This window comes from Rhodnius prolixus, unplaced genomic scaffold (assembly GCF_049639745.1).
Source record: "Rhodnius prolixus isolate KJV_2025 unplaced genomic scaffold, Rpr scaffold_2, whole genome shotgun sequence".
Classification (NCBI taxonomy): Eukaryota; Metazoa; Arthropoda; class Insecta; order Hemiptera; family Reduviidae; genus Rhodnius; species Rhodnius prolixus.
The window spans coordinates 3,755,498-3,774,660 of NW_027411592.1; the positions used below are offsets into that span (position 1 = coordinate 3,755,498).

Consider the following 19,163-nt stretch of genomic DNA (forward strand, 5'->3'; position numbering starts at 1 on the left):
TTAAATAGAAATTTTTAGTTAAATTTAAAAATTATGGTAAATAGAATATTAAACAGATCTGAGCCCCTCATTTATCAGAATAGAAACTTTTATTTATTAACAAATTGGCAACTTAATTGGCAGAATGGTGCACTAGATGTGTGATATATGTTTCATTACTCATTTGGGTAAAATGACCTCGGACGCGGACTTTTTCAACGCCCTCAAACTCAGAAACAAAAAAAAATCACCAGACGCAGAGAAATTATATTTCCATTTGACCCATGTCCCTCTACCAAAAATTTCCATTTTTACTGAATATTTTAGATTTTTCTTGAAAAGAGCTCGAAACATTTCACTTGAAACATTCATGACCAAAAAATTATTTGCAAAGTATTTTTAATCTTTTGTTTTCATTAGAAGAGTGCAAAAAGTGTGTGAATCTGAGTCATAAACTAAAAGATGGGAGAGTTAGGCGAGAAGAAAGTGAATGCGATACACTCAACGGGGTCTAATGTACACATGTATGTATCAGGCGCCAAACTCCAAATATTTGTCTGTTTCATGTTTACTGCAATATATTGAGATGTTTATACAGGGAGGCTCTTTTTTGTTTCTTTATGTACCATCTGTCTTTCAACTTTTTGGGCCAGTCTGTACACTTTGCTGGAACATAACGCCTTTCAAATGTTGCTAGCAACTAAGTTAAGACTTTTTCACTTCTATTAGAAAAAAAAGAGTATTTATTTGCCATCAATGTAAGCATTTAAAGGAGTCTGCATTTAGCCCAGCTGAAATTGATGCTATTTCTAGTAGAAATGATTGATTGAATTGTAACCCTAACGCAATTTATCTTACCAGCTGTGTTACTTGCAATCGCCATCTATTTTTGCTTTCTGTTATTACACTAGTAAAGTGAAAGTGTTGAGATGGTGCCAATTTTTTGCATTTTGAACTAGCTGTGTGACTTATATTTCATTACTCATTAGAATGAATCGCTTTCACTCATCTTTATCTCAGAATTGAAAAATCACGAGAAGCCGAGGACTTCATATTTCCATTGGACCGATGTTCCCCTGTCAAAAGAACCTTTTAACTGAATCGATTTCACACTTTTCTCGAAACCAGTTCGAACATCTAGCTTTAAACTTTGTGTACTTACTAACCTTATGTTTGTATAGATTTATAACTGCAGTTTGTAACATCTTTTCCACTCGATCAAAAGCACACCATCCTCCAATGTACTATTTCAGGATAAAGTCAGGACTTCATATACTGCATCTTATTTACTACGTATATTTAGAAGGAACATTCCCTAACATTCCTAGTTTGAAATAAATTTTTTTTTTTTTTTTAATTTTGTACATAAGCTGATTGTCATTTCACTAGAAGCATTGATATTTTTAAAATGTTGAAAGACTTATATAAAGTGAAATTCTCGGTCACGTGTCATACATAATCACGTGCTGATTGAAGCGGGCGGTTCGCAAACTACTAAACCATCGCTTTAATAAACAAAACTAACACCTATACGAAATGAATAAATTAGTAGCAATTTTTTCTAACCATCAATTAAACTGAAGGATAGATGTTGTTGGACATCTTGACATAATTGTTACCATCTAAATATATTCAGATACATTGCGCGCTAGATGTAATTATGTAATATTTATGTTCATCAAAGGTGTAATTTAGCTGCTAATTAATTATAATTGAAGTATATTCCTTCGCTCTTTCGTATTTTACAGCCTTTATTACAACCAAATGTTTACATTCTAAACAATATTTTCATGGCAGGATTAACAGTCGAAAATGTTCCCAACTGAATGTGAGATGGATGCAATGGAACTCTGCAATTTCCAAATTATATTTTTTGAAACATAATTAAATTTAGGTAATTGGTAGATGCAATTTTTTAAGCCATATTTATTTTAATCGCGTAATGTAAAAGGGGTGATTTTACAACTGAAAAGTAATCACCCCCCAAAAATTACTCTCTCAAACACCCCTAGAATGAATTTTGCTTTTTATAAAAATTCACTATGGCAATGAGGGTAGGGCGTGGAAACCTCAAGAACACCCTAGAATTTAGAGGACAATCTTGACCGAGAAAAGTTGATTACAGCAATGAAATGGCAGATTACCGGCTACAAGTAGATATTTTTGGATTGAAGAATGTTCTTCAAACGCCTAATTTCAGCAACAACGAGTAGGAATTCCAGGATTGTACAATATACTGAAGCGGTATTTATTAAGAGTGAAAGCTTCCCACACCCTCCATCAAAATTGCTCTAAATAAAATTTACCTGAGAAAGTGTTTCAATGTATTTAATAATTTTAATATACTCGTATAATATTATGTAAAACCAAATTTAGAGAATCTTTGCCGAATGTTCGAAAAAATCTCAGAATAGTTGAAAATAATACCCATAAGAAATGAGAAGGTTTCTTAATTGCAGTTTTAATTACTATTTGTCTCTCCTTAGGAGCTATTTAATGCGGTTGAATAAAGGGGAAGTTTTGCTACCTCCTCCTGCGCTTGAATTGCTTGCTTGAATCTTCTTGAACAGATATCTCGAAATAATGGTTAAAGATGTTTGTGTGTGTTCTAGAGTAAGTTTAAAGGAACACGAGAAAACTGTTCTCAAGAATATCTCAGAGAACTGGAAGAACAATTCCTTGCGGGATTTCCTTCGCTAAATCTCTGTCAGGTGCTGCAGGCGTTTACGTATTTTACGTTTTTGCGCTAAAAATTCACGTAAGGCATATTTCTTTGAAAACAACCCCCTTTTCCTTTAGAGTGGGACCTCTAAGCTGAATTGCCGGTGAAAACTTGGCTAAGTTGACAGGATCGCCAGTAGTAATAGTTAGGTAGGAATAAAATGATGAACAGCTTATACATTACAGCCTCTAATAGACTATTATAAAGTGTGTGGTCGACTAGGACAAGATAATGGCTTCATAAAAAAAGTGAGGATCGATAGGAGGTGCCCGTTCTAGTTATAATGTAGTGTTGTGCAAATAGCGCGTGTAATTGGCTGCCTTGATATGTGCACCAGCACAGTGTCGATATCCTGTTCATGTATGAGAGTGCTTGGTCTAGCTTATTGGCCGGAAGCTCATTACTGCCCTGGGGATGTGTGTAAGTTAACACGAAATGTCTTATCGAGTGACAAGATCCCATCACCAGCAAAATGGATGACACCAAACGATTATTGATGCGTTTGTTCCGTACTGAGTGGTTGTTTACTTTAAACAGTTGTTATTATTCAGAAGTAATATCGATATTTCCCTGTCAAGTTATAGTGCTAGCCTATGAAGCAATTTAAACATTTGAACAGGTAAAACAATAGTGCGTCTTAATAAGGTCGGAAACAAGAAAGTTAAATAAATTATACTCTACTCTCTGAAAATATTCTAAAAGAATTAAAATATTTAAACAATTTTTTTTTTTAATGTAAAAATGCTTTACTACTTCCCAAAATTCGTTTACACATTCTGAAGATGTCTTTTTGGACTTCACTTTCTTCTCGTAAGCGATTTCGATACTGTTGCGTTCTACTTTCGAGGCCAGTATTGTGTCATTTTTTCACACGTAGAAGTTTACATTTTCGTAAATATGATTTATAACATTTCTTAGATGTACACATTACGATAAAAGTAATGCGTAATGTGGATTGAAACGTTATAGCGCCAATCAAATGAGAGTTTGTTAATGCAATTTTGTCGAATAGATGCCGGACGTGAATTATAAATGTGACATCAGGGTAATGGGCATTATTTTGATTTAATTTAAACAGAAGCTGCGTTTCCTTAAAGAAAATAGAAGAGAATGTTTGGCTAAGTACTAAGTTGCGCTACAAGCCAAGCGCATGCACTATACGCTGCATTACTAAAATATATTTTAATGTTGTTGTGGGGTATCAATTTAGTAATAAAAACATGATCCTTGCATTCCCAGCAGCTGGATCTCCAGCTCTCACGATCGTTTTGACTGGAGATACAGTTGGCTGATTTTATCTAAAACCTTATTTTATTAAACAAATTTAGATAGGACTACCTACGATTCTCCATTCCTGAGTTACCTTAAGACCATATATAACCCCACACATGCGCCCAGTTATTTGTTGATACTAAACAGACATAAAATCGGAATATTTAGATAAGAAATCGCTTTTTGTCAGACAGCTACTAACGCCCAGCTAAAAAACCTTATTCGGCGCGGTAACCAAAAACTCTTAAATCAGAGCGAAGTCAGAATTTCCCAGAATGGTGGAAAACTTCAAGAAAGTGGACGGGGCGTGCTCATCTTTAGTAAAGTAGTTAGCTGCTAAGAAAGAAAACAGCAAGCTCACGCGGACAGATTAATGGCAGGAAGTTAATGATTTCAACTCTTCTCTAAATTGATTTATTGAAGTTATCAATTCCAAAAGGTTATCAGACACAGTATAATAAGCGGCTAATATCTGCATTATTTCTCCATTCCCTTGGTATTCATTGAAAAGTTTCTTGAATAATCCAGCCTGGGCTACTCACATATCCGGCACAATATAAATAAAAACTAGCGTTAGGAATAAGATATTTCCGAATTAAAATACAGCTGCCCTTCCTAGGAGCTTCTTACAGCTCACTATCCGGTAATAGACACTCTGCAGCAAACTGTCCAGAGCCCGTAGTGCACTGACAAAACTGCGGGCACCAATGAGCTCAGATGTTTATGCGCCTTAAATCATTAGAAAAAAAGTTGTATCGGAAGAACGGGGAGACGGAAGTCAGGCACAGTCTCCTCGAGTCTCATGCACCCTGCCATGAAAAGTTCTCTTCAAGGGATTCAAAAAAATGGCCGCAAATTAAAAGGTTGGGAATGTCCAGAGCAGGTGGAACACCCTTCCAAACTTGGAATATACTTAGTGAAGTAATACTTTCGGTTGGCTAATTCTGTTTCCAAGCCCAGCCCTCAATGTGGCGTCTAAACTAAATCTCAAAATTGATCTTAGCTGAGATTTTTGCTCTCTTACTTCTGAAATTGTACAATTTTTAGATTTTATATTTTTAGAGGAAATGTGTGCTTTGAGTCCAGTCTATGAAGACAACCTTTTTGCTTCATGTGGAATCTCAAAAATTGTTTATTTTCGGAGCAAATGCAGCATTGAAAATCTCAGGCAATGGAAGACTTGCTGTTGAAAGGAACGAGGGAATGTAAATTAAGGCAGACACCCAAAAGTAGTTGTACCATCCGCTATCCAATACACTTAAGAAAAAGATGGAAAATTGGTATGGAGAGAGTGGAGTATCTTTCTGATAGGATGATGGTATGATGATGTTAAAAAGTGGCCTATAAGATCTAGGGAGAAGGAACTAAACCCTGTTATACATATATATTAGATATGGAGTATGATATATGGCAATATATAGAAAGAGAACAAAACACATATGGGACATGGGACGGGAAGAAGATCTTGAAGCAGGATAGAAGGGGCGTTATGTAATGGAGGGAGTAACATGTTGGTTTCTCATTCAAACCCACTGCATGACTGTGGGTTATCTGCCGGCTTATACCCAAAACATCTTTCGCACCATCATTCCAAAACTGCCATCTTGTTCTCTTTGATCCAATACACCCTCACCCACAACTGCAGACTCACACACGTCTATCTCTTATTACATACTCCTCGGACTTACTTAGGATCTTCTTGTCTTCTTTTGGTGGATGTTTTAGACATTAACATCTGAGGTCATTGACGCCTGTAGCTTTTTCCCGTGCACTGCTAGCCTCCGGATAGTGTACACTTGTTGCAAATAACAGTTGTCCATCAAGTGAGGAACTGCTAGGAAGGAAGCTGGTCGATCCCAAGATCTCCGCATGAGAATCCATTGGGCTAATTTCTTTCCTTAGTGTTCTTCCTTTTCTGGTGCTTTATGTTCAAAGATAGAAAATCAGCTTCAGATCTTCTGAACAACCAGTTGTTACAAACAGCTAGGTAGGATCTTTAACTAATATTTACCCTAAGTAAATACTCCTCATGTAGACTACTTAAAAATAAAGTGATAACACCAACAAGAAGTGGATGAAGAGAATTGTGTAGCACATACTTGACTAGATAGATAGATAGATAGATAGAAAAATACTGTATTTAGTTTTTTTATACAAAACATTACAGGGGTTCTGTAATAACAGAAATAAAAAAAAAAAAAAAAAAAAACAGAACATATTTACTCAAAACAAAAACAAAAAATTGATACTGCTATGAAACAAACTGTAAACAAAACTAAAATGAACTTTTAAAAATAAAAATGGAGAAAATTATACTTAATATGCCAATATAATAATATCCGTATAATATGTATATATAATGATTATCTTAAATTTATTTTTATTATATAATATTTAATGTTATCCTAGGCATCTACAACTACCCATCAAACCCATCATGTTTCACTCATTTATCACAAATGCTCTAAGTTTTAGAGCGCCAGTAACGTACACATTTGAGGGTCCGATATGTTCACGTACACATTTATATTGATGTCCTAAATGGACGGATCTTTGAAACGTTGGTATTCACATACTTGACTATAAAATTTCTCATATTTTCCATTAAAAAAAAATCCAAAACCTAGACCGGGAATCGAACCCAGTACCACAATACTTTGTATTCTTGTTGCCAGGATCTGGTAGTTCTAATAGTAATGCGAGAAGTTTGGCGAATAATCAAAGTTTGATGCAATGTTGCAGGTTGCAATGTTGAATGACGTTTGAATGTGCAGACGTTGCTGAAAAAATCTGACTTTAGCTCGTGGCGAGAAGAGTTTTGCAGTTTCAGGAACTGCATGATTTAATATAATCAAAGACTAAACACTTCTATCATAGCCTGGGTCACCACTTTGCCTTCCTTCACTTTCTAGCCTCTCTTTCTTCACCCACCGCGAGAGTGTCCCAGCTTTATTTAAGTAACAATACCGACTTCTTTAAAAAGGAGTACATGTCTACTTTTTCATAATACTTAAGTATCTTCCTGCAAGTGCCCTTAACCTGGGACTTGGTATTTCTCTTAAGTTTAAAACTTTTTTTTTGAAACGCCAATGATTTTAATAGGGTTCTGGAGAAATCACGCTCATGTTTTAACAGGATCATTTTATTGTGATGAGCATTCACATTACTGGAGCCAACTTCTTTGTTGTGCAAAGTTTAAGTTTCAAAAAAATTGAATTACCTAAACGGCGGTGAATGCAGTGTGAGCACAACTGATGACAATTACTACAGGTGAAGAGCAAAGGTTTCGATATTTTTTTTTTTTTTTTTTCGGCGCATCGACTTCTTGGTCATTAGCGCCCACTTTCTTAGCTCTTCTTATTTCCTTATACTACTGGAGCTGGGAAGGTTTCGATATTAAATATCTTTTTGAACTCCTTTCAGTTTTAAACGGAATTTTGCACGAAGCAGAAACTTATATTTTGATTTCATCCCACCAGACATGCCGACAGCATTTTTAAATTCCTCCACCGGAAGTACCTCTTCAATGAGGAGGGGATTTCTTACTCTTTTGAGCTAACCTGGAAAATGACGATTATCTCTAAACAGGGGTACAAACAATACTTACGTTAAATTTAATTTAATTTTTCTTGGAAAATAAGATTTAGGCCATTTTGAGGTTCTTTCTAGAATGTGCAGTTTTAAGATTTGAGTTATTTTAGAATTAAGTATTTTTTTGTAGTTCGGAGTCAACTCTTGCTATAATTTTGGAGGTTCTGACTATTTTTAATTTTCAGACCAGAGTTTTTTTTTTTATTGAAATGCGATGAGATTCAACATGGAATCATCCCTTATGGTAGAATGAAATTCCGAAACATGTTTCAGGAATGCAAAAAACTGTGAATTGAGACGGCTCGGACCCATTCGGACCTCATGTTCAACAGTAGTAACTTTAATTAAGTTATTTAATCACTAGTTTGTGTATTGTCTGAAAATCATTATTTACTTCGAGAGAATTTAGATGGGGCTCGGGTCTAGGAAGTAAAGACCAATCAAAGTGGCAGTGTAAGGAGATTGTCGCAGAGATTGCCTCCCCCTGGTTCTACGTTAGAAAGAACAATTTTTTCCTTACAACCACCGCCTCTGCCCTCTAGGAGGGAGCCGAAATTTATTGTGCTAAGCGTACAAAAAAGGATTTGTGGGGCAGTGCGGTGGGTCAGAGTTGGCAAGCCATAATGGGGTGGTAGGTTGGCAACAATGAGCAGACTGTCACCAGTGTCGCAGCTTGGTATCCCTGCAACCCCAAGCACAGCGGTCATCTACTTTCTCTCATCACTACCACTACCACACTCACACGTTACTGCAGATCGCACCACCCACCTACAAAAACATATCAACCCTTATTTCATTTACTCAGCCATAATTTTTAATTGAGCCTCTTTACTTGCTCTTACCCATGAGGAAAAAGGACAGAATAGTTGCCAATCAGAACTTGGGTTTTGAGTTTTCATGGTAATATCCCTTTGGATGTCCTTGGGAATGACGTGTTTTTTAAAAAAGTAGTCGGAAAATAAAGGCACAAAAATTATGGAAAGTTAATATTTTTGTTCGACAATGAATTAGAGGCTTTGACCGCATGATTTGGTAGGGGCAATCAGTTGCTATCATTTCCTGCTGTTAGCGTGAAAAATGCGTTCAAAGTATTTTTTTGCGATAGAAATGTTTTGGTTTTCATTGATGAATGATTCCGCTGCAAACTTCGTGTAGATTATCAGCGAAAAAACTTTGATGAGTTAGTTCTGTATAGTTTTAACTTTATTATCATGGAAAAGAGTTTTATATAAACATGGAAAGCTGACAAAACTTTTAAATTAAATCATTTTATAAAACTATGTGATATAAATATTTAAGTATGAAAAATAACAATAGCAAATAAGAATCGGCCTGTATTTGTAACCTACACAATTGGGAAAGAAGAAACATCTAATCCTTGAGAGGTCATTACACTTTTTTATTATCATTTATATAGCTGAAGGAGAGTCAGTGTGATAAGATAAAGGAATTATCATTTTTTTGTACCAAAAGAAGGTGTTCAGCGCATAAATCGCATCTTAACATTTATTTAGCAAACAGAAACTAATCTGATGTGTTCACTCACATGACATTCTCTGATCTCAATCAAAGTACCGTAATTAAGTCTGAGAAAGAAGATGGAAGTAGTTAGAAAAAGAGATATTAAATGTATTAATATTTAAGATAGTTTCTTGTTGAAATAGTCCCGAGAGAAGCGGAATAAAGTAGTGTTCTATCGAGAAATGAGGGTTATTTCAGAACAGGTATGGCGAAGAAGTGGAGCATAATAGAGGAAGCCCCAAGTATTTGGTGCGAGTGGCGGAAGTGTTGACAGGGTGTGAGAGGAAATGATGCTATTTGTAGAGTATTTGCGGGCGATCGAGTTTAAAATCCTTGTCAAGCGTGGGGGTGTAGAAGTCGGCAGTTTGTCTATGGCGGAATGATGTGGTAACAGAGCTGCCGAGAAGTGCAGCACGTGCTCTGGCGCCGGAATTAGGCTATTACCAAGAGCAGCAGCTTCCAACTTGCCACGCCTTCCTTTCTACCCACTTACATATATAAGACTAACAAGACAGCAAGGAGAAGAACTAGGTGCCGGCTTGTAAGCGCAGAGAAGACAAGAAGAGAGCGGCTCTATATAGACCGCCCCGTTCTTGCAGCTCAGGACTGGCGGTGGCGGTGCCCGATTTTAAAGAGTACCGTCACGCCCCAAGGGGAGCCCATCTTATAGCAGCACACACTCGGCGCGTCCTCACTACTAAAGGGGAGCTTAACGCTTTCCTCCCTACAACCTCACATACACATAGTAAGTAGAGGACAGAGCCTCAGATTTATGGTCCAAACTGGAGGCTGAGTAGGCACGTCCGCTACAACTTTTAACTTTCATACCCCAGACTTTGCCACTACCACGGCCTCATGCTGGACATCCTAACAAAACTCACACAGAGAAATCACCCAGCTTACCAGAACAGCCCCTCGACACTAGTTCCTCGTCATCTTTTGACGACCAAAAAGTAAAACGAGGCTATCTCTTCAACTTCTTTCAGATACCCCCAACCATCTAAGGTCTTATATGACGTCACAAAAAAGAGTCGTCAGACCTGCGCCACTATACCACCAAAGGATTTTTCAAACTTTGCATTTTTTCCTTCCTTTCAACTACGCCTCGTCTTCTCCTTACCATTCGCCTGCCCCATGGTGATGTCACTGACGTTCCAAACCAAAACACTGCAAAGAATCCCATTTGTAAGAGTTGGTGCAGACTTAAGCCCTTTGTTAACTGCAACCAGCATCTACAGCAAGTTACAGAGTTTAATGTTAGTTCTTTCTAACAATCTCTTACTACTCCACGTTGATGGTAGTATTGTATTAGTGCTCAATTTCGACTGTGAATTTGAAAAAAATGGTTTTTACAAAGTGGATTTTGTGTAAGGGAAAGTGAAAGATAAGAAATTGGCAAAGAGAGAGAGTGAGTAGGTCGGTAGTAACTAAAAAAAAAAAAAAAAAATCGCTGCAAGTTCATTATATTTAGCTAGAGAGCAAAACGTCACAAAAATTCTGATCAAAATCGAACAGCCGGAAGTGCGTTTAAATCGTAAGGTTAAATTTTAAAGCTGTTTCATTTCCTTCAAATTTTACACGTTTATATCTCTCTTCAAATTGATCAGCATCTAATGATTTCTTTGCTGAATTGTAGGGAAAAGAATGCTCTACTACTGATATGAATTGCAATGTTTTAGCTATAATAATTAATGAGATATTGAAGGTTAAATAAATAGATGGAAATATCTTTCTTCCCGTTTAATAATTTGCGCCAAAATTTCCTGCTTCTGAGACTCGCTAATTGGAAGAAACTTATAATGAAACTATGTTATCTAACCAAGAATTGTTAGTTCCAGGATTTTCGCGTCGGAGTCTAGTTTTTACGATAACCACTTATTGTGTCATCATTAGAGAATGAGGAATTGATAGGGCTCAAAACAGGTGAGGAGCAATAGATATATTCAGCAATTAACAAATAAATATAATCTAATAATGTACTATCTGATAATTATATTAAAGTTGATACATTCAATTTTACATTTTGTTGGAATCTGTTACTTGAACAGGACAAATAATAAAGCTTTGGAAGACGCTGCCCAGAATTTGCAAATCCTTCATGTACTCTCCAACATTATTTTCGGGAGTGATAACCTATCTATCTGCCAGGTTTTAATATCCCTAAGAGGTATTACTATCATTCTCTGGAAGAGGTCCAAAGATAACTTTCAGATTTCGCCCTATATCACTCAACACAGGCTAACGATTAAAAAATAAAAATAAAAAATCCACTTTCGACAGACTCACGAGAGTTAAAAAAAAATATGTCCATGTTCTAAAAATAAGCAGCCCCAAATGTAGTATCAGCCTAAACATAAACAACCTGAACAGACAGTGTTTATGTTGTATCAATGGCTTTGTTTATAGACGGTATTTTTGGCAATGATCTAGAGAGCTAAATAAGAGAAATCAGCTTACAAGGAATGCTTTTCGTTTTGCAGCTTTCTTTCAGTGATGGAAGAATTAATGAGTGTAAATCTGTGGTAGAAACAAATTTAAATTTATTAGTAACATTTAGATTTATTAGAGGTAATTTATATTCTTTTTATAAAGGTAGTTGCGAAGGTTTTTGAATTTTTCTATCTTGTAAGATGGATATACTATCTACAGATAAAAAATAAACAAACATTAAAACCTACATTGAATGATACGCAAACTTAAAAACCAATCTTTGCCAAAATACATCTATACTCGAAAATGGCTTCCACGAGTTTCTTTAAACTTCGATCTTTTATCCACCTAAAAGCTCACCTCTTCAATTGGATACTTCAATTTGGAGTAACTGGGAAGGTCGATGCGGGCTTTGGCTGCATTGAACATCAGATTGTGGGTGGGTATTCCTGTCTACAAGCTACCCTCCTTTCCCTTAGTTTACGAACCCTTCCTCAGATCATCTGGGTTACTCGTATATATAATGGCGTGAGTTACATGAGGGAATAGTTTTCCGTCTCTTTGTCATGGAGAGTCTGGTTAGTTACTATATAATGGAGAGTACTTAGAATCTACTTTGAGGTGTCTTTAGCAGAAAAAATAGAGGCGGCCTTTGAGGGAAAGAGTAAATTGCTACAGAGTGTGGCAGTTCCGGGCCGGCCCCCACCATCGTCTCTAAAGAACTTGGAGGAGTTGCTTTATCTCCTGGGCGAGTAGAGGAAACTGATCTCTCCAGAGACACCAGTAGGATCTAATTAGTCCCAGTGCAGAAAGTCGCGCTAATCTAAAGCTACATGTGTATAAATATCTCGATCGAAAGGGGCAGCCTGTAGCCTAAAACGGTTCATTTCGCATCTATAACCTTCCCTTTTTCATTACGCTAATGAATTTTACGTTTAAAGCGCTAGGCAGATTCTTCCTGCTTATCCCAGATCTTTCTTGGACTGTTCTAATCGATTTCCTTAATCGTCACGAACTGCCTTATCCTTCCTGCAGCAGTTAAAAATGTGGAAAACAACGTAAGCAAATTAATAAGGAAAGTGAAATTCCTTATTTCAGGATATTGTAATTTAGGTTTACAAATAATAATTAATTAATCCAGGTTATCTTAGGTCAAAACGAGAGAAAAGCTCTGTATCTGTGCTGCCTTTGAGATAGAGATAATTTTTTTTAATTAAAGCTTTTTTTTCTGAAAGGAAACTGAAATGGTGGAAAATCAAAGAGGGACAGACGGCAGGACATTGAGTGCGCATAATAGTCCGAATAATTAGATTATAATATTCTCTTTTTTATTTTTACAACACTAACCCTAACTAACAGAATATTTTATTTTTCTGGTGGATTTTCTGTCTACATAATTAAAAAGAACAGAAGAAAAGTAACAAAAAACATTTAATAATTTCATAAATACAAGGTTCGGAATGTGACAATTGAATTAATGAAGTTCACATTTTATTTCAGTTACATGTCCTTCTTAATCTTTGTACTTGGATTAGTTAAGCCCTTGGGACCGGAAGTAACTTAGCGATCAAAATTCCTTAGCCATTATAAAAAGTGAAAGATCTATTCAGGAAGAGATATTTTGGTTTTAAGAATTGATTGCCAAGTTACCCAACGAAGTATTCATAAATTCTTGGTGAGTTTTGATGTTTGGGCAGGTGTCGTATACGCGGCACAATATGTGTTCATGTTGGAGAGGTTGGTCACGAGATGGCAGGTAGGCTAACCAAAGAAGCTTCAGAAGAAATCATACCAGCAATATACGACCGGCTCATGTTTGATACCTCAAGAGGAAGTAATTATCAAAATTTTGAAAAAACTTTGGGGAAATAGTGCAGAGGGATAAGTGATAAGATGAAGGAGGGAAGAAGGGATAAGCAGGAAGGATCTGGCTAGCGATGTAAAGGATAAGAAGGAGTAATGAGTAATAAAAGAATTCTTTAGAATCGTTAGCAACTGACAAAGGAGAGAGATTCAAAGTAACCATAAAACAACATAACTTCTGCCTGGATAAGGCCACTTCAGAAAATACTTCAAGAAGTTTTATGTGCTTAATGGACAATTAGTGTATCTATGCGACATCATCTGGGCTGTGGAGAGGAACAGAAGATAAAAGCAGGAACCTCCAGAAATACCATTGGTCGCCAAAAAAGCAACAACTTATCAGCGAATTTAATTAATTAAAGCTTCAAAAAAAATCAACATATTGGGAATTCTTATGGTGTTCAATATAATTTCTTTGTTAGATACATCTGTCATCCCAGGTTGATTAACTGGTTTGGTGTGGAAAATTTGATTTCAACTAAGTTTCCGCCTCAACTTACACATACCGCAGAACATCTCATGTTAACTTGCAAGCTAAACTAAATTTTCTACCTTTTATCTTGATTTCCATTTCTATAGCAGTCTTTACCATCAATACTGATGGCTCAGATGAAAAATGTATTTGCTCAGAAGGATTGTAAGCGAGTGGTAATTTAACATGTAAAGTGTAGCGACTTAGCACTGTGATGTCTCCGAACGCTAGTGATCTTGTATGTTGTCTTAAATTAAATGACAAATAATAATAATAATAAAAAGATTAACACATTTTGAGGAACATGTCCCATACGTTGCCGCAATCATTTTGTGAAATAAGTCAGCGTAAAGAAATAAGGAATAATGGGGAGATTGTTGAAAGAGTAATATACTCAGTAAGCCCTACTTGAGAGGCTTAGAATGTGCTAAGTACTTGCACAGTATTTCGGGCCAAACAATTGGTGTTGTTCAATGGAGCAGGCAGTGCATCCTAAGTGACGGCGACAAAAGGGAATCCTTTATTTCCAGTCAACCCTTCACTTCCTTCCGACTAAATCCTCCTCCTAGTGTTGGAAGAAAAAGTGGGCTCACAGAAGGCGCGCAAACGGTTCTCAACAATCATCCAGAAATAAATCACTGCGCATGGAAAGACGCCCGAACTACTGTAGCAGGCAGTAGAGTGCGGACAAGTTCATACACTTGGCCATCAGATTTTATAAGAAAATTTCGAGGAAATTCTCACGATTCTTTCTGCACTTTCTTACTTTTGCACTGTTAATTGGCTCTGAAAGGCACAAATGTCGGCGTGTTTAGCAATTTCTAAAGTATGTACTTCTTCCGCCCTTAGTCCTTAGGATTAAGCTTATGGGTGAACGAAGAATATAAAAAACATTATTTCTTTAGATTACGAAGCAACAATTTAAAGTACAAATGCCTGTCGCAACCAAAGCTAAAACTTAGTAGCTACAAAGGATTCTTTTGATACTGTAAATTATTGAATGATATACATCGGAATTTCTAACATGTTGGATCATATTCAAATCCATCCAAATCTCTCACCGTCAGAGCAGCTGCTTTGTATTCCTATTTTTTCTATCCATTATGCAGACAAATTTGCGATATGAGATCTAGAAAATTATATCTGGATTTTAGATTAGTGTAGCTAATGTTTACAGCTTCCTAGATTGAGAAATCAGGATAATTATCTATAATTTCTAAAGGAAGGGATATCTTATACTTAATTTCAATACATGCTGTATTTGTTATAATTTTGGAGCTTTCGACGACATTTTGAAGTTTGTTTGATTTAAGTACAGGTACTTTAATATTGACCATAACAATAAAGAAAATTTACAGAATTTATTAATAGGGTTTCTTAATTAAATAAACTGTATTACTTTGAAAATGAGAGAGAGATTTCAGAGAATTTCTATTTCATTTTTTATTTTATTGTCGAATCATTGTTAAGAAATAAAGCTTTTATTTTAAGGAATAAATTCACTTCAAATTTCCGTTGCTTTTCCATTTGTAATTAAAGAAAAAATTAAAATATATTTGTGAGTTTCACTTTAAAAAAGAAATGGCATTACTAACAGCATTGCATCTAGAAAGTAAAATTAGAGAAAATTCACAAATTTAGTGTTTGACAAAACTTTACGAAAATACTCAGGAAACGGGCGAGAACTGTTTCAGTGTGACTAGATTTTTTTTTTGTTTATTCCCAGTAAATTTAAAAAAAATAATTAGCTCAACTTTATTCCACTACTTTATTTATGGAGAACTTTATTCCTCTCTAATTTGATTAGTGTGAAAACCATTCAAATATAAAATACATATTCATAAAGCTGGATTTATTCTTTGCAGTAAAAGCAAAAACATTTTTTTTTTTCTTTTTAAAAGCGATTCAAAGAAGTGATGAGAATCCACACGTTCATCTCCTTTTTTAAAAAAAAATCATTTCTATAAGATAAAGATAATTTCTTTATGAGGGTTTGTGTTATTTATTATATACAGGGAATTAATTAAGAATATTTAGATTTGTATAATTTATTAATTGAAGAGGAAAATAAAAGGTGGAACTCACACAGGGAGTGAAAAAGCAAAAATAAATTAGGGAATACGTTTGGTGTTTTAGCTGCAATCCACTTAGCATGGATTAGGAGGAATCCTCTCTTTTTAATGAAGAGTTGGAAGTTTTTCTCCTTTTTGCTCAGAGGTGGGTCCAAAGAAGAGCTTGCGAACGCTCAGCTGTAGAAACAAACAAAATACAAAACAATGAAAAAATTGAAAGAAAGAGAAGTAAGTCATTGAGTGCGTTGCGGTGAGCCATTGTTTGGAATCACCAGTTAAAGGTTTTTCTCTGCTGGGTGGGTAAAAAAAAACGCAACTATTGAAATAAACAATAGCGAGTTACTCTCGCTTGATTGGTGTAGTCCATCAACTCGCTCGCCAAACCGCACAACTTACATCCCACAATTGTTCCCACTAATTTCACCATCACAATCAAAGATTTCCTCTTAGCATGTTATTTGCATCCCAGACCCTGGGTGCAAAGAACCCTGGCGGCATTATCAAAATGGATTTATAAATTTTATAAATGGCTTTGAACACTTTTTAGCCCAGATCTAGAAAATCGTTTTATTGGATTTCCTGTGAGACTGATCTATTTTTGGAAAATAATGATCATGGATTTGATGTCTGTTCCCCCCCAAAGTGCGTCATGGACGAAATGTTTAACTTGTGGCCTGTGAACAGGAACCAATCCTCCTCTTAAGTTTGAAGATTGTCACTGGAAGCCATTATCAGCAATGTACTTTGGTGGGCAAAATATTCTCGGAAAAGTGAATAAGAAACCGAACAAATTCTAAAATATGCTCAAAATAATCATAAATAGAAGATCTACATAATTGGTTGCACATTTGTTGCTTAGATAATAAATACAGTAAAAAATTAGGAATTTTTGTTTTGTCTTTTTCCAGGACGACAATGACCTAACATTTGAAGAACTTAGTCCATCCTGGGAGGGTCAGAAAATAGTGGAAAAACCAACAGAGCTCAGTTTTCACCACCGTATCTATTCCAGAGTGCAGGATGTAGTGCATAGAGTGAAAAGGGATTGGTTTGATTGGTTTGCAAAAACTACCACGACAGCTCCGGAATCACAAACCTCTGCCACAGAACCGACCACTGTCTCAACGGAGGCCGTACACTCTTCATCTACTACACCATCAGCTAGGTAACTCTTCATTTTAAGTGTCCGCATCATTCATCAATCATTTTCTGGGTTAAAATTCAAATTTTACTGGTAAAGAGTAATTAAAACTCTTCCGTATTCTTTAATTTGTATTATCAGTACTTGGATTTTTTGTTTTGTTTTTATCTAATCAGTTGGTTTGTATGAGTGAGTGCCTTTTTATCATTTCAACTGTGCAGAGAGACTCGGAGTACTGTGGTCGATGGAGACGATGAAGATAACCTGGACCTTGGATCTGGAGCAGTATCCAGCAGTGGCAGTGTGACCACTGATGTCCTTCCATCGCCTGATGTTCATCCAGTAAAACATGGTTAGTTTTGTAGCTATGTCTTTATATTTAACAAATAGCGACAACTCAGGCTGTAGAAATTGAGAAAAATGAAACTGAATAAGTAGAGACCATGCACTTCGACTTCTTCTTCTAAAAGGTTTTTAGAAACCCCCTGAGCTGGAGCTTGCCTGCTCAAACAGTTTCTCTAGGGTGCAGTCCCTCCCATGCAGCACGACAGGGATAGTTACCACTGTTGCTTTGTTTAACTATATCTCCATTCCTAACGTTGCCAGAGGTAATCTAAAACTCCACGAATCCGTAGGAAAGGAGCTCATTCCTACAAAATAAAAACAAATTCTGAAACGAGTAACTTGGGTGTAACACGGAACGTTCCATAAAATGAATAAATTAAATTTGAGGAGCTGTCCCTTGAGATCATCGGAATCTTTTGGAGAATTGTCCACTGTCGGACCATCTTGTTCTAGGTCTCTTTGTTTGTTTGGTTTTAGCAATTCTAACAAGTTTCAATTTCGCAGGATAATTAATCTTTACTCGGACACCATTCAGACAAGAGGATCTTTTACGGGGCCCAACCCGAACGCTGCTCAACCACAAACTAAAGTCCCAACTCACAATAAATAGATTGCCTCAAACCTCTTGAAATGCTCTCTAGAAGAGACCCCATCAAAAAAAAAAAAATAAAAAATAAAGAACTAGTAGAAAAGGGTGGCCTGGTTATTAAGACATCAACTCGAATAAGTTACCCACCGAATTGTATGTTAGGTACCTGCTGTTGGCTTATCTCTAAACGGAAGCAGCACATAAAGCTCACCAACTAAATCATTAATCAAAACCAAAAATATTAACTTCATTTAAAGTTTAAATTAATCTTATTCTTACATTTGAATATAGGAAACAGTTTAATAAAAAATTTAACGATTTCAGCCGTTTTTCGCCTGAGTATGGACTTGGAAGAACTTTATAATCATGATCTAAGTAATAGAAAATCAGAAGAATTTCAAAGATTATCGCAAAAACTTACAGAAGCCATAGACAAGGAGTACGAAGCGTTGCCTGGCACCCAGCGCTCAAGATTGATTGGTATCAAGTGAGTAGGCCACTTATTTGTGTTTTATTTCATTTTTAATTAATTCTTTGAAATGTTCAACTATCATAGTCTACTTGTTTGATTTAAATTTTGCAACTAAATGTGAATCGATTGTTAGACAAGAGTTTGGTCTTACCAGGGCAGTTATAGAAAAGAGTTGGGCTACAGTTGTTGTTTGCAACATTAGTGAGAACACAAAGCAGTAAGACCTCCAGACCTGCATTCAATCTTAGTAAGTTCATGTTACATCGGCAAATCCAGATTGGATACCTGCAAACTTGGCTCACAAAGTGAAGCAGCACAAATTGCAATTGCACGTTATTATACCCTAGTAAACTATCTTCTTCGACTTGATCATAATGCTTCGTTAGAGAGAGTTACCTTGGTTTTTATCTGCTGAAGACAGACAATTCAAAATTCTCTCTTGGATGCTTGACCGATGTTTCAGTTTCTCAACACAAAGCTAGACTATCGTTCCCTGCTAACCTAAACCCTGTCCCCAAAATAAACACTTTTGAGGTATGAAGCTGACTTCGGAAGTTCGTCCACAATTTGGCAAGATATTTCCTGACTGCATACTCCAAAGTATTCCATTGAGATATACTTCTCCCAAATATACTAACTTTTTTTTTTTTACTGAACGGTGCACTAATCTAAGTAATGGTACAATTGTCCCTAT

General features: G+C 36.0%; 1 protein-coding gene across 29 annotated transcripts in view; it reads left to right on the forward strand.

Moving 5' to 3' along the window:
* Window positions 1-19,163, forward strand: part of trol (terribly reduced optic lobes) — a 344,072-nt gene that overhangs the window by 115,384 nt on the left and 209,525 nt on the right. For all 29 annotated transcript variants that reach the window (XR_012456002.1, XR_012456000.1, XR_012456008.1 and 26 more), the window contains exons 3-5: window positions 16,831-17,087; window positions 17,285-17,415; window positions 18,322-18,484. Coding sequence is in view for 1 of the 29 variants with exons in the window: in XM_074120575.1 (XP_073976676.1) it covers window positions 16,831-17,087; window positions 17,285-17,415; window positions 18,322-18,484 (551 nt within the window). In the remaining 28 variants the exon portion in view is untranslated. The remainder of the gene's footprint in view (window positions 1-16,830; window positions 17,088-17,284; window positions 17,416-18,321; window positions 18,485-19,163) is intronic.